This window comes from Hemitrygon akajei, chromosome 7 (assembly GCF_048418815.1).
Source record: "Hemitrygon akajei chromosome 7, sHemAka1.3, whole genome shotgun sequence".
In the NCBI taxonomy this organism is placed as follows: Eukaryota; Metazoa; Chordata; class Chondrichthyes; order Myliobatiformes; family Dasyatidae; genus Hemitrygon; species Hemitrygon akajei.
This window is the reverse complement of record NC_133130.1, coordinates 27407390-27424085: the sequence shown is the minus strand read 5'-3', so window position 1 is coordinate 27424085 and position 16696 is coordinate 27407390. Positions and strand designations below refer to the sequence as shown.

The 16696-nt window shown below is 40.1% G+C and overlaps 1 protein-coding gene across 2 annotated transcripts in view; it reads left to right on the top strand.

Moving 5' to 3' along the window:
* The window catches only part of slc30a6 (solute carrier family 30 member 6), a 174064-nt gene that overhangs the window by 122978 nt on the left and 34390 nt on the right, over positions 1-16696 (top strand). The window contains exon 15 of one of the 2 annotated variants that reach the window (XM_073050546.1): positions 3534-5246. The exons of the other annotated variant lie outside the window; for it this stretch is intronic. Within the exon in view, the coding sequence (XP_072906647.1) occupies positions 3534-4040 (507 nt within the window). The 3' untranslated portion in view covers positions 4041-5246. Of the gene's footprint in view, positions 1-3533; positions 5247-16696 lie in introns of those variants that run through there. 2 annotated transcript variants of the gene reach the window in all.

The following is a 16696-nucleotide window of genomic DNA, read 5'->3' as shown; positions in this document are numbered from 1 at the left end:
TCAGTTTTAAAAATAAAGGCAAACCAATCAAGAAGTGACATACTAATTCTAACAATGGCCAACAGGCACACTTCGATGATCATACAATTTCTTTTGGCCATGTCACATCTAATTCACTTTTATATGATAGTTGAAAAGCCTGAAACTTGATTGCAGAATGCATCTTTGTAGAATTTTTATTCAATCAAGTAATGTGTGAGTGCTCCAGATTATAGTATTTAATGTGCTTCACTAAGATCTGGATTTAAGGATTACAACAGTATAAACAATGGTCATTCCTAATGACTTCTATGCTGAACAGCTGGAGCTTTCTTCTGTGGTCTGTCATGGATCAGCTGGATGGTTCAGGATTGTTGGGCAGGATGATTTTATCTGTAGACTAAAACTTGAAATGAGTCCAGTTTTGAAAGGTTGTCGTCAGTTTCAATTAACATCCAAGTCACTGACCACAATAGTGATTAACACTTAAATATCACTCTCTACAATGCTTTCACATATATGGGTACTCCTCCTGGTTCAAAGTAATTGTCAAGAATAGAAATTCTGAAAATAATATTAATGCACCTGTCCAAATGAATTTTAGACGTTGCTAAGAACTAAAGAAGTGCAGCATTGTCAAGGTGTCAATCCTTTTGATTAGATATTTTATAAAGCGCCTAGTTCAATTCTCCAGCCGGTAAAAAAAAATCTCATGGCCAAACATATAGAATACCGTTTCTCACTACTGCATATATCTCCATTCAACATCACTTTCTTTAAAGGAAGCCAGTTGTCTAGACATAATCATGTGAGATTTTACAGCAGTAACTACGCTCAGAAGTATTGGCCATTAAAGTAATTTGAGATGTTGTGATGCATGAAAGATGCTATTTAAATGTACCTATTTTTTGTAAATGGAAGGTAATTCTGTCAGTGAAATAGACTATATATGGAGATAAATAAATGGAAGAATGGTACAATCGAACATAGCTCAAGCTAAAAGCTTAAGCTGCTAAAATTGTACAGTTTGAGGATTTTGGCTTGAGAGTCAGGTTCTCTCTTCAGTTTTTTACTCTTTCCCCTCTTGTATTTTTGCCACTATTTTGTCCACTGAGTCACATTTCTCATGCAGATTTAATTTGCAAGGATTCTTAATTTCCCATATGCAGAGGGAAACAACTACCTATTTTCCTCGTAAAATCTCAGGCCTCGTCCATCCTACTTCAATATATTGGCAATGGTTTGTACCATTTCGTGATTTGCACAAGTATCAACAAGTAAATTTTTGTTACTAAATTTTAATCAAGGGGACCAACATAGTAAACTTCCTTTGAAGTATTCCATCTGAAACCTTTCACGCTCCTAAGAAACTGGAGTAGGAATAGACACAGTAGGCTCCTTGAGTTTAACCAACATTCAGTAAGATTGTGCCCCATTCAATCTTAATTAAAATTTCCGTTATCGGCTTTCCCCACTATAGCTTAAGTGTGTGTCATTTTCCACCTTGAATATATTCAATGAGCCCATTGCCAGTTGTTCTGTGGTAAAGAATTACAAGGTTTCATCATCTTTTGATAGAAAAAAAACTCTCATCTCTGTCTTAAATGGTCAATCTCTTATTCTTATTATGTCCCTTAACTCTGTATTTCTATACATCCTCTCAATCTCTCTGACACCCTATCAGTCCCTTGCAGTATCTTGTTAACTTCAATACGATCACCTCCCATTCCTCTAAACTCTATTGAATATAGACTCAACCCTTCATCATACATCCCCTCATCACAGAAATCAATAAACTGAATTTTCTCTGCACTGCCTTCAGTGCAGTTATATCTTTCCTTCATTTTGGGAGTCAAAATTGTTAGCAATACTCCAGTATGGTCTCACAAACACCCTGTAAATTTGCATCCAAACTTAACCTGCTCCTTGTAATATAAACCAACATTCCATTAATCTACCTAACGATGACTTGTACCTGCCAGCCAACTGTTCTATTCATCTCTTCTCACCAATCTGAATCCCCTGCAAGCTCTTTTTGTCCTCAGCCCCCAGCTTGCTAACCCACCTGTCTTTACATCAGCAGCACCTTTGGCTGCAAGTCAAAACAGATTATTAATCGTGACGTCCCAGCACTGATCACTATAATGCTCCACAAGTTATTGTTTACCAATCTAAAAATGACACATTTATCCCAGCTCTCTTTTGACTTTCACTTCTCTCCTATCTATAATAGTATTTGTCCTCATCCCTCTGTGCTCAAGTTTTGTGCAGTCACCTATTATGTTGCACCTCATAGAATTCCTTCTGGAAGTCCAAATATTCTACATGTACAGATTCCCCTTTATCCATCCCATTTATTATATCCTCATAGAATTTCAGGTAATTAGATTGATAGTATATCCCTTTCATAAATCCACATTGACTCTGCTTGATTATATTAGGTTATGTTATTAGCTACTAAATAATGAATTCCAGCATGTCCCAATGATAGATGGTTGGCTAACTGGCCTATAGGCTCCTGCTTTTTGTCTCCCTCATTTCTTGAAGGAGACATTAAATTTGTAGTTTTACAAGTTTTACAAAAGTTTTACACTGTCACCTTTCCAGATTCCAGGGAGATTTTGTATCTGTAGGAAGTTCATAGATTGTCCTCAAGACTCTGTGGGTTTCTTCTAGGTGCTGCAGTTTCTTCGCACATTCCAAGGACGTATAGATTAGGGTTAGTAAGTTGTGGGCATGCTAAGTGATCATACTTGTGCCCTGCCCCAGCACTTCATGGACTGTGTTGTTCAATACATTTCACTGTGTATTTCAATGTACAAGTGAAAAATATACCGCATCACGGTTGCTTAGCAATTAGCAACCCTTTTACAGCTCAGGGCATCAGAGTTCAGAGTTCAATTTCGACATCAGTTGTAAGGAGTCTACGTCCTGCAGATGGGTTTGGGTTTTCTCCAGATCTTCTGGTTTCCTCCCATAGTCCAAAGATGTACCGGTTAGTAGGTTAATTGGTCATTGTAATTTGTCTAATGATTAAGCTAGGGTTAAATCAGGGAGTGCTGGGCGACGTGGCTCAAAGGGCCAGAAGGGCCTATTCCTCTCTGTATCTCTAAATAAATAAATCAAATAAAGCTAATTTTTAAAATAGAATTCTATCTTTCCTTTCAATCTAATACTATATTTAAATACTTTTGCTAGTCACAGATATTCTTTTTTACTCACTGCTATATACTTAAGTCTTAGCAAAGATGTCTCTAAAAATCTGCCATAGCTGGCCAGCAACTCACCCTTTTATCTATTCTCCCAGTACACTTTAACCAACTCTGTTTTTGTACCATTGCGAGTTTAGGCGATGAGCTTTTGACCCAAGTTTCTCACCTTTAAACTGGATTTTAAATTATATCATTTGCTGAAAACCTTGGTTTACAATACGTGGAATTTATTTTTCAGAATTTGTTTTCATTATTGATTTGTAATATGGATTACAATGCTTACAATGCTATGTAATTACGTCATATCGTGGTAAAAGATTTTTTTTGCTTTTCTCTCTTCAGGTTGGTTCTATACATGTACGGATTAGGAGAGATGCAAACGAACAATTAGTGTTGGCTCACGTGACCAATCGCCTATCCGCACTTGTTAAAACCTTAACAGTTCAGATTTTTAAGGATGATTGGGTTAGGCCATCGTTAGTTACAGCATCAATCCCAAGCAACATATTGAACCCACTGGACAATATTAATGCACCAGTTTCAGCTGTAAGGCCTCTGGGAGACATGAACCCCATCACCTCGACACCAACAAAACCAACCAGCCCCCCTCCTGAATTCTCCTTCAACACACCGGGCAAGAACATCAACCCAGTTATCCTTCCAACAGCTCCATCAACTCGACCTTATGGTTTAGGACTCAACTATGGAGTTGCTGCATATGGAAGTGCTTTTAATCATGGTATGGGAAGGCCAGGAACTGGAATGACTCAGGGATTCAGATCTACATTGATTAACATTCCAAACAAATACCCAACAGGTACTCAAGGACATGTCAACCAGTTCAGATAATTGGTGTAGCATAGTCCTACATGATGTGAAGACCTATTTCAACAGATTTCAACAAGTTGATTCCTCTTACAAAGGGCAACTGAATAAAATATTTTAACTGTGGAGAATGTATTTTGGGCCTGTTACATCAAATTTGTTTTATTTCACGTGCCTGCTCCTTAAATCATATATTCTTCTCCAAGTGCTTTTCAAAATCAAACTAAATATTTGGCTAAGTGTATAGTTTTTGGCTGGGCAGGCCATGAGGACCTGCTTATAAGCTTTATATCTGACCGTCAGGCTAAGTAAGCTGTCAGAGCACTGACAACTCTTTTGCTGTTGCCCATCTGATGGTCTGGATGAGATCTGAAATCATACCAATATAGGGAGCAATAGTGTACAGAAGGGCATTCAATGAAAAGTTTTGGAATAATTTCACGTTTTGGGTGACTTCAGCAAGTGGCCCCAAAGCCTTTGGTTATAAACACTACAGTTGTTCAGTTCAGATTGTTAGTTTTCCTGCTTGCAAATGAATTTCACAGAGAATATTTGTAACTAGTGCTACAAGATTGACATGATGTCACCAATGAAGGCTTCAGCATGGCCATGGCTATGAAATCTCAATTCATTTTTGGAAAATCATTTTTATCCTGTGAATCTGTTTATTAAGCAAAGGATATGATTAGTGATATCAGTGTTAAGAAACTTCAGAATTGTTATTTTGGAGACACTGCAGTCTTCCACTAGCTTAAGCAGACAGATCATTAGTGGGAAGTCTAGTCTGTTTTAGCTGTTTCTGAAACCAGGGTATCCATGCATTATGTTTGGTAATCCTTCAGGTATTCAGCTATGATTTGTCATGTCTGATTATGATATCTGGTTGAATTCATTGTAGAGTGGGTTGTCACTGTAAATATCACCTATAAAAGTCTAACTTATCTGTTATGAGAAATGAACTGTACAGTTGATACTTTTGTTCAGAGATTTTCAAGAAAAGGTGGAGATTATTTAAAATACTAAAATATGTCTATAAATATGTTCTGTATTTTGTACTATGGATATAAGTTTGATATATTTGGCATCAATATACATAAATCAGATTTTTGGGAAAAACTGGATCAACTATGACAGAAGCAAATTCAACCTGTTGTGAATATGTTAAAGATAATTTGTTTTGTTTTGCATAACAGTTATATTGACCAATAAAGTGGGAACCAAAATAGCAAACTGCTGTGGTATTAGTAAATTAGCGTAGTTGTGAACTTGGCACTCCATTAAAATGATCTGTCTAACACTATCTTTTTTCAAGTGTACGTGGAATAAATACAGTAAGATGCCACGTTTAAGTTCAGGATTACCACTTGTGAAAACATCCCAACCTCTACCCTGTTAAGAACATAAGAAATAGGAGCAGGAGTAGGCCATCTGGCCAGTCGAGCCTGCTCCACCATTCAATAAGACCAGGCTGATCTGGCCATGGACTCATCTCCACCATCCTACCTTTTCCCCATAACCCTTCATTCCCCTACTATACAAAAATCTATCCAACCTTGATTTAAATATATTTACTGATGTAAATATATCCACTGCTTCATTGGACAGAGAATTCCACAGATTCACCACTCTGGAAAAAGCAGTTCCTTCTCATCTCCGCCCTAAATCTACTCCCCCGAATCTTGAGGCTATGTCCCCTAGATCTAGTCTCACCTACTAGTGGAAACAATTTTCCTGCCTTTATCTTATCTATCCCTTTCATAATTTTATATGTTTCTATAAGATCTCCTCTCATTCTTTTGAATTGCATTGACTACACTCCTAGGTGACTCAATCTCTCCTCATAGTCCTACGCCCTCATTTCTAGAATCAACCTTCTCTGCACTGCCTCCAAAGCCAGTATATCCTTCCTCAAGTAAGGAGACCAGAACTACATGCAGTACTCCAAGTGCAGCCTCACCAGTCATCTGTACAGTTGCAGCATAACCTCCTGCTCTTAAATTCGATCCCTCTAGCAATGTAGGCCAAAATATCCATTTGCCTTCTTGATAGCCTGCTGCACCTGCAAACCAGCCTTTTGTGATTCAGTCCCCTGAATGTCTTATATGTTTGAATAAGGTCACCCTTTATTCTTCTAAACTCTAAGGCCAAAGCTATTTGGTGTCTCTTAGTTGGACAATCCTCTCATCGTAGGAGTTGCCTTTAGCCTTGCCTTCAGTTTTGCTATGGTTTTTGTAGCTGAGGGGGACCAAACTCTGTGCAATATTCCAAGTGAGGCTTCACCAGCACCCCATTCAACTATTAACAAAACCACATTTTTAAACTTCAATACCTTTGGAACAAATGACAAATTATTTGCTTTAACTACATTTTGGACCTTCTAGCTTTTTGTAATTCTTGCACAAGATGACCAAGATCCCTCCTTCACAGGATGTCTCCATTGAAATAATCTGCATTTTAGATTTCTCTAATCAAAGTTTAAAGTAAATGTATTATCAAATTGCAAATATATCATCATATTTTCTTTTTGGCATTCATGGTAAATATGAAGAATCAATAAAAAAACAACACAAAGGCAGACAGCCAATGTGTAAAAGACAACAAACTGTGTAAATACAAAAGGAAAAAACAATAATAATAAATAAATATCAAGAACATGAGTTGTAAAGTCCTTGAAAGTGAGTCCATAGGTATTATTTATTCACCATCCTTATTCTCCATTGGCCCCACATTCACTTCAAGAGCCCTGTTCCTATTCATACATCCATTTTACTGATTATGTAAGTTTTCCCTGAAAATTCGTTTCCTCCATTCCTGTGAGCTTTTTAGTCTTCTGCTACGATGTTCCACCCAGTGAGAGTATCCAGAATTAAGTGTAGTTTCAGAATAAGAGATACTTATTTAAGGCAGATGAGAAAGGATTTCTTTTCAGAGGGTTCTGACTCTGGTACTCTCTACTTTGGAGAATTGTGGAGATAAAGTCATTGAATATACATAAAGCTGTTTTGACAGGCCCATGAACTACAAGGTAGTTGAGGGATATGAGGAGAGTATGGGACAGTGGGTTGAATACTGGAGCAAGTTTTTGGATCAAATTACTTACTTCAATTACTTATTTAATACAACATAGAAAATGGTTGGGCCATTTGGCCCACGATGTTGCACCAATCTTGATGCTAATTTAAACTAAATATCCTCCTGTGTATGATTCATATCCTTCATTTTCCTTCCTATTCATTTGTCTCTCTTAGTTATCCTCATTTTGAAGTTTTCTGCACTTTATCATTCATTTTTCCAATGCCAATCTCCTGTTACTTTAAGATGGATTCTACTCAAAGGAGAGTATAGACTGATGAGTTTGCCACTCATTGTTTTCAGTCCTCCAAACTTACTATCATCCAAGCTCTGAAGAACATTATCAATGGCCTTCACCTGATCCTGTGCAGTTGTGACGTAGATCTTCAAGTAGTATCTGCCTGCAAAAATAATCACTTATGCGCGTCACTTGAGTTGATGCTCTTTTCTTCTGGAAGGATCTTGTAGACATTTTGCACTGCTTGTCAGCTCCTCCAAAGCAATCATCGGAATAAATTCCCACCATATGCAGAATGATGTGGCAAAGAGAGTCTTTTATCCCTTGTTCATCTCTACATTTGGTTAATAAATGTGAGTCTGCCTGCTCTTCGACCATGTGCTCACCCAGACCCACTACCACAGCAGATTCCTTCTTCTCCAGCCCTTGACCTTTCCCACACACCTAGCCTCACCTATCACCTTCTGGTTAGCCTCCTTCCACACATGCCCTCACCCCATCTTTTTATTTTGGCATCTTTCCCCTTCCTTCTCAGGGTCTCGACCTGAAGCATCGACTATCTATTCATTTCCATAGGTTCTGCCAGACCTGATGTATTCCTTCAGCATTTTGTGTGCCTTGCTTTGGACTTCCAGCATCTGCAGACTTTGTTGCATTTATGTCTAATATATTCTAACCAACGTTGGGAGAAAAATGAATTTAATTAAGAACCCGAGCATGTAGACAGCTCTTTCAGTGATTTTTTCTATACATTTGCTTAACTAGTTCATATTTTAATCATAAAATCCATGATTAAAATATAGTTAAACAAAGAGAGCCAAAAAATATGATTTTTTTGCCCCTAGCTATGTACAACAATAACTAATCAGACATGTTTACTGGATCATGTAAACACAAAGAATCCAGGTCAATGCACTCTCATACTCAATGATTTTGTTTAACTCTTCACCCCGGCTACAGAAATGGTTTCAGCTGAAGAAGTGGTTGTCCACTGATGGTAAAGGGTTAAAAGGTTCACTGCACTCTGATAATAACTGGTATTGTTTAATAGCAAAGCTGATGTGCGCACAGGCCAAGACAACAGCTGCAAATTTCAGAGTTCCTCGTGGTTATGTGCCAGAAACCCCCACTGTTACGAGGTTAGCACTCAGCAGCTCATTGATCCATTTGACATTGCACAAGACTAATGTCATATGTGTGTTCACATCATGTTAACTGAAATCCAAAATTGATTGAGAACTATGTTGCTGTCTTTGCCAACAAAATTTAAATTATTCATTTACATAATGTGAGTCTTGCTTACTATGTGGACATTCATTGTGCATCTCAAATTACTCCTAAATTGAATGGTTTGTTGAATCATTTCAGGGGGCCATCAGGAGTCAAGAATGTAACTGTAGGTAATGGGTCACATAAGTGAAGACCACGCAAGAACAGTAAATGTTGTGCCCTGAAAAATATTGGTCAGTGAGATTTTTTTGACAGTTGCTTCATCATTTCACTGTTATCGACATTATCTTTTCTATACTTCTAAAATTATTTAACCACTTACGTTTAAATTCCTCACTTCCCCTAGTTGGAAGTGAACTTAGATCAATAATCCACTTATCACCACAATGGTACCACATCCCTATATTCATAAAATTATTTTAAATAATTTGCCTATCACTGCAATAGGTCTACAATGGATGCAATCTCACTGGCTCCCCATCCAGCCTTGGACCACCTGGACAATAGCAATTCCTACGTCAGGATAATGATTATTGACTATAGCTTGGCGTTCAACACCATCATACCCTCACCACTAATCAGCAAACTCCAAAGCCTGGGTCTCTGTACCTCCTTCTGAAACAGGATTATTGATCTCCTCATTAGGAGGCCACAGTCAGTGTAGGTCAAAAGTAACATCTGCTCACTGACAATCAACACTGATACACCTTAAGGATATATGCTTAGCCCATTGTTCTACTCTCTCTGCACCCACAACTGTGTGGTTAGGCACAGCTCAAATGTCGTCGGAAAATTTGCTAATGACAACTATTCGCAGAGTTTCAAATGGCGATGAGGAGGCATACAGGAGTGAGATACATCAGCTAGTTGAGAGGTGTCACAACAACCTTGTACTCAATATAAGTAAGACCAATGAATTGATTGTGGACCTCAGGAAGGGAAAGTCAAGGCAACACACACTAGTCCTCATCAAGGGATCAGCACTGGAAAGGGTGAGCAGTTTCAAATTCCTGGGTGTCAACATCTCTGAAGATCTATCCTGGACCCAACATACTGATGCAGTTGCAAAGAAGGCACACCAGTGTCGATATTTCATCAGGAGTTTGAGGAGACTTGGTATTTCACCAAAGACTCTAGCAAACTTATACAGATGTACCGTGCAGAGCATTCTAACTGGTTGCATCACCGTCTGGGAATGAGAGGCCACTGCACAGTATTGGAAAATGCTGCAGAAAGTTGTAAACACAACCAGCACTAGCTTCCCCAGCAGCAAGGACATCTTCAAAAGGCCATACCTTAAAAAAGCTGCATCCATCATTAAGGACCCCCATTACCCAGACATGTCCTCATTGCTACCAGCAAGGAGGAGGTACAGGAGCCTTGAAGACACACACTCAACATTTCAGAAACAGGTTCTTCCCCGCCACCAGCAGATTCCTGAATAGACAATGAACCTATGTACACTACCTCACTGTTTTTGCTCACTCTTGCATTACTTATTTAATTCATTATATATATATATATATATTCTTATTGTAATTTGTAGTTTATCATTATTATGAATTGTGTTGTACTGCTGCTGCAAAACAACAAATTTCATGACATATGCCAGTGGTATTAAACCTGATTGTGATAGTGATTCTGAAAATATACATATACTACCTGTACAGTAAAAATCAGTAGCCAGGTGATTTTGATTTATTAATCACCTATTATCTGGGCTTCCTGCAATATTACAAATAAACATTATGCATAATTAAAATTATTTCAACTCTCAAAACTTCATTATATTTCCAGAGAACTTTTACTTTACTACTCAATCTTGGTGGTCAGTTTTCAAACATTATATTGGACCCAGCTTTTTTTTTAGTTATCTTTCTTCCCTTCTGGTATCCCCTGAACAAAGAGGTAAGCAATCCATTTCTGTGACCATCCAGAGACAGGCAAAAGGCTTTATGCAGAAGACTACTGTAGTTTGATACAAGGAGTGAGAATGAGACTACTGCATCTTTTAAAGGAAAACCAAAAGAAACACCACTAGTCTTTTGTATCCACGGCACTTCAACTTCAGCAGCACAGAACTACTTGGAGAAGTTCCAGGTGAGATCACAACTACCACTTTCCTGAGATGTGCTAAAGGAGTCCGACACCAAATCTGTTGATCATCTCCACGGTGGCTATTTGTTCAACAGTACTTGTTCCCAGTTAGAGTAGGGCTGGATGATTTATTTCTGTATAACATCAAGACCAAGGGATGTGATAAACAATTTGAAATGTGAGGTAGTGTGCAGAGAATAACTAACTGTGGTCAACCCTCTGTGTAATGACAGTGTTGTTGGAATGTTGCACATCTTTACAGTTGAGCATAACTTTCTAGTTTACTGAGGATATTCCAGGAATCATTGCTGACCCTGACTCTGCTGAATGTCTGAAGGTCGTACCAGCCTGAACTGTGACTTTTCTCTTTTATCTTCCACATTTTTAACTTCTTTATTTTGAATTTTGATTCTAGTTTTAATTAAACAATTCATACATTCAAGATTGGTTACAGAGGGAAGTATGTAATTACTTAAAGAAGCATAACAGGATTTGTCTCTGAGATTGCAAATAAGCTAATGGAATGACTTCCATCAAAGAGGTAGCACAAACAGAATAGGCTTGAATAGTGTTCTTCAGTGCTGTGAAGTTCTTTGGCTCTGATTGAACTTACTCAACAATTTCCTCCCTCGATGGCTTGAAAGCCAACTTCAATCATAACTTCAAAGTTCAAAGTAACTTTATTATCAAAGTACATACTGTATATGTCACCGTATACAATCCTGAGATTCACTACCTTGTGGTCATACTCCATAAATCCAATAACTATAATAGAATCAATGAAAAAAGCACATCAACTAGGCATACGATCTGAGTGCAAAAGACAACAAACTGTGCAAATACAAATAGAAAGAAGTAATAATAATAAATAAACAATAAATATCAAGAACATGAGATGAAGAGTCCTTGAAGTGAGTACACAGGTTGTGGAAATTTTCAGTGATGAGGCAAGTGAAATTGAGTGAAGTTATCCCCGATAGCTCAAGAACTTGATGTTTGAGGGGTAGTAACTTTTCCTGAACTGGGTGTTTTGAGGCTCCTGTACCTTCCTGACGGCAGCAATGAGAAGAGAGCATGGCCTAGATGGTGGGGTTGCCTGAGAATGGATGCTGCTTTCCTGCAACAACACTCCTAGTAGCTGTGCTCAATGATTGGGAGGGGTTTACCTGTGATGGACTGGGCCATGTCCACTGCTTTTTGTAGGATTTTCCATTCAAGGGCATTGGTATTTCCATATTAGGCTGTGTTGCAGCCAGTCAATATACTCTCCATCGCCATCTATAGAAGTTTGTCAAAGTTTTAGATGTCATGCTGAATCTTTGCAAACCTCTAAGGAAGTAGAGGTGCTGCCGTACTTTCTTCGTAACTGCGCTTACATGTTGGTTCCAGGACAGGTCCTCTGAAATGGTAACGTCGCGGAATTTAAAGTTGCTGACCCTCTCCACCTCTGATCCCTCGGTGAGAGCTGGCTCATGGATGTCCAGTTTCCACCTCCTGAAATCAATAATCAGCTTTTGTCCATCAAAGGGAAGATTAACCAGTACAAAATTAAAATTAAGACTGTGACACTAACTGTAGTGAAAGAGACTGCATCAGCACAGGCGGCAAGGATAGAGAAGCAAATATGGTGGTTGAACTGGTGCCAAATGCCTGTTAGCAGTTTACATTACACTCAGAGTCTGATGCTGTTGTGTTCCATGTTGTAAATCATGTCTAGAATTTACACTTTTAAAATAATCAATTTGCAGTCAAACTGGTACAAATGTTGCTAAGGTCAAAAATGGCACAAAAACCTAAAAGCTGTTCCCCACTTTGCAGTCTTAGAGTTCAATGAAGCAGTACTTTGCCAAATATTTGAAATAATTCGAGATTGATAATCATAATCTGTTACATGTCAAGAAAGTATTTTAAAGGAGAAAGGTGAGCTTTACCCACTTCTGAAATCCAGTTTTATTAACTTTAAAAGAACTAAATTTCAGTTTCCAGGTTCAATATCAATTGCCAATCCATAAGACCTAAAACCATAAGACATAGGAGTAGAATTAGGCCATTGGCCCACCAAGTCTGTTCTGCCATTTAATCATGGCTGATCCATTTTTTTCCTTCTTCAGCCCCACTCCCCGGTCTTCTCCTTGTAGTCTTTGAGGCCATGTCCAATCAAGAACCTATCAAGTTCTACTTTAAATACACCCAACGACCTGGCCTCCACAGCTGCCTGTGGTAATGAATTCCACAAATGCACCACTTTCTGGCTAAAGAAAGTTCTCTGCATCTCTGTTTTAAATGGACGCCCCTCTATCCTGAGGCTCTTTTCCTAGACTCCCCCATCATGGAAAATATCCTTTCCACATCTACTCTGTCTAGACCTTCTGACTTTCAAAAGGTTTCAATGAGATCCCCCCTCATCCTTCTAAATTCCAGTGAGAACAGACCCAGAGCTATCAAACATTCCTCGCATGATAACCTTTTCATTCCCAGAATCATCCTAGTGAACATCCTTTGAACCCTCTCCAATGCCAGAACATCTTTTCTTAGATGAGGAGCCCAGAACTGTTCACGATACTCAAGGTGAGGCCTCACTGGTACCTTATAATGCCTCAGTAGCACATCATCGCTCTTATATTCTTGAAATGAATGCTAACATTGCATTTGCCTTCCTCACCACCAACTCTACCTGCATGTTAACTTTTAGGGTGTTCTGCACAAGGATTCCCAAGTCCCCTTGCATCTCAGATTTTTGGATTTTCTCCCCATTTAGAAAATAGCCTACACATTTGTTTCTTCTGTCAAAGTGCATGACCAAGCATTTCCCAGCACTGTATTTCATTTGCCTCTTTCTTGCCCATTTGCCTAATCTGTCTAAGTCCTTCTGCAGCCTGCCTGTTTCCTCAACACTACCTGCCCCTCCACCAATCTTCGTATCATCTGCAAACTTGGCAACAAAGCCATCTATTCCATCATCTAAGTGATTGATACTGTATACAGCATAAAAAGAGGCGGTTCCAACACTGACTGCTGTGGAACACCACTGACAGCCAACCAGAAAAGGATCCTTTTATTCCCACCTGCTGCCTCCTACCAATCAGTCAATGCTCTAACTATGCCATAACTTTCCTGTAATACCATGGGTTCTTAACTTGGCAGGCAGCCTCATGTGTAGCACCTTGTCAAAGGCCTTCTGAAAGTTCAAATATACAATATCCTTTATTTATCTTGTAATCTCCTCAAAACACTGCAACAGGTTCATCAGGCAAGATTTTCCCATAACCTCAACCTTAACAATTGAGTCCAACATCTTCCCAACCACTGAGGTCAGGCTAACTCGTCCATAATTTCCTTTCTGCTGCCTTCCTCCTTTCTTAAAGAGTGGAGTGACATTTGTATTTTTCCAGTCCTCTGGTACCATGCCAGAGTCCAATGATTTTGAAAGATCATTGCTAATGCCTCCACAATCTCTACTACTAACGCCTTCAGAACCCTAGGGTGCAGTTCATCTGGTCCGGGTGACTTATGTACCCTTGGGTCTTTTGGCTTTTTGAGCATCTTCTCCTTTGTAATGGTAACTGCACCCACTTCTTTTCACGCACTACAACATCTGGCACACTGCTAGTGTCTTCCACAGTGAAGACTGATGCAAAATATTCATTTAGTTTATCTCCCATTATTATTTCTCCAGCTTCATTTTCTAGCAGTCCTATACCCATTCTCATCTCTCTTTTATTTTTTACATATTTGAAAAAGCTTTCACTGTCCACTTTGATATTGTTTGCTGCTTTCTTTTATATTTCATCTTTTCAGACAGACAGACATACTTTATTGATCCCGAGGGAAATTGGGTTTCGTTACAGTCGCACCAACGAAGAATAGTGTAGAAATATAGCAATATAAAACCATAAATAATTAAATAATAATAAGTTAATTATGCCAAGAAGAAATAAGTCCAGAACCAGCCTATTGGCTCAGGATGTCTGTCACTCCGAGGGAGGAGTTGTAAAGTTTGATGGCCACAGGCAGGAATGACTTCCTATGACGCTCAGTGTTACATCTCGATGGAATGAGTCTCTGGCTGAATGTACTCCTGTGCCTAACCAGTACATTATGGAGTGGATGGGAGACATTGTCCAAGATGGCATGCAACTTGGACAGCATCCTCTTTTCAGACACCACCGTCAGAGAGTCCAGTTCCACCCCCACAACATCGCTGGCCTTACAAATGAGTTTGTTGATTCTGTTGGTGTCTGCTACCCTCAGCCTGCTGCCCCAGCACACAACAGCAAACATGATAGCACTGGCCACCACAGACTCATAGAACATCCTCAGCATCATCCGGCAGATGTTAAAGGACCTCAGTCTCCTCAGGAAATAGAGACTGCTCTGACCCTTCTTGTAGACAGCCTCAGTGTTCTTTGACCAGTCCAGTTTATTGTCAATTCGTATCCCCAGGTATTTGTAATCCTCCACCATGTCTACACTGACCCCTTGGATGGAAACAGGGGTCACCGGTGCCTTAGCCCTCCTCAGGTCCACCACCAGCTCCTTAGTCTTTTTCACATTAAGCTGCAGATGATTCTGCTCACACCATGTGACAAAGTTTCCCGCCATAGCCCTGTTCTCAGCCTCATCTCCCTTGCTGATGCATCCAACTATGGCAGAGTCATCAGAAAACTTCTGAAGATGGCAAGACTCTGTGCAGTAGTTGAAGTCTGAGGAGTAGATGGTGAAGAGAAAGGGAGACAGGACAGTCCCCTGTGGAGCCCCAGTGCTGCTTACCACTCTGTCTGACACATAGTGTTGCAAGTGCACGTACTGTGGTCTGCCAGTCAGGTAATCAATAACCATGACACCAGGGAAGCATCCACCTGCATCACTGTCAGCTTCTCACCCAGCGGAGCAGGGCAGATGGTGTTGAACGCACTGGAGAAGTCAAAAAACATGACCCTCACAGTGCTCACCGGCTTGTCCAGGTGGGCGTAGACACAGTTCAGCAGGTAGACGATGGTATCCTCAACTCCTAGTCGGGGCTGGTAGGTGAACTGGAGGGGGTCTAAGTGTGGCCTAACCATAGGCCGGAGCTGCTCTAGAACAAGTCTCTCCAGGGTCTTCATGATGTGGGAGGTCAATGCCACCGGTCTGTAGTCATTGGAGCCACTGGGGCGCGGCGTCTTCAGTACAGGGACGAGGCAGGACATCTTCCACAGCACAGGAACCCTCTGGAGACTCAGGCTCAGGTTGAAGACATGGTGAAGCACTCCACATAGCTGGGGGGCACAGGCTTTGAGCACCCTGGGGCTGACACCATCTGGGCCTGTAACCTTGCTTGGGTGGAGACGATTCAGCTGTCTTCTCACCTGTTCAGCTGTGAAGCCCACTATGGTGGTTTCAGGTGTGGGAGGGGTTGTAGTCACGAGAGCAGGGTGGGGGGGCTGTGAGGAGGGATAGAAAGGGAGAATGGAGTATGTGTTGGTTGGGGGCCGACAACAGATGAATCATGTGGGGGATGGGCGGGGGCCACAGTGTCAAATCTGTTGAAGAACAGGTTAAGTTTGTCGACCCTGTCCACACTGCCTTCAGCTCCTCTGTTGCTAGTTTGCCAGAACCCAGTGATGGTCCTCATCCCACTCCAGACCTCTCTCATGTTGTTCTGCTGGAGTTTCCACTCAAGCTTCCTCCTATACCTGTCTTTAGCCTCCCTGATCTTGGCTTTCAGGTCCCTCTGTATTGTCCTCAGCTCCTCCTTATTTCCATCTCTAAATGCCCTCTTTTTAGTGTTCAGGATGGCCTTTGTTACCCATGGCTTATTATTTGAATAACAAAGGACAGTTCTTGCCGGAACATTGCAGTCCACACAGAAGTTGATGTAACCAGTGATGCACTCTGTGAGCTCATCAATGTCCTCTCCATCTTCCCTCCTAATAATTCTTTTAGTTGCTCTCTGAAGCTTCACAGCTTAAAAGCTTCACAATCCTCTGTCTTACCACTAATTTTTGCATTGTTGTATGCCCTCTCTTTTGCTTTTACATTAGCTTTGAATTCTCTCGTCAGA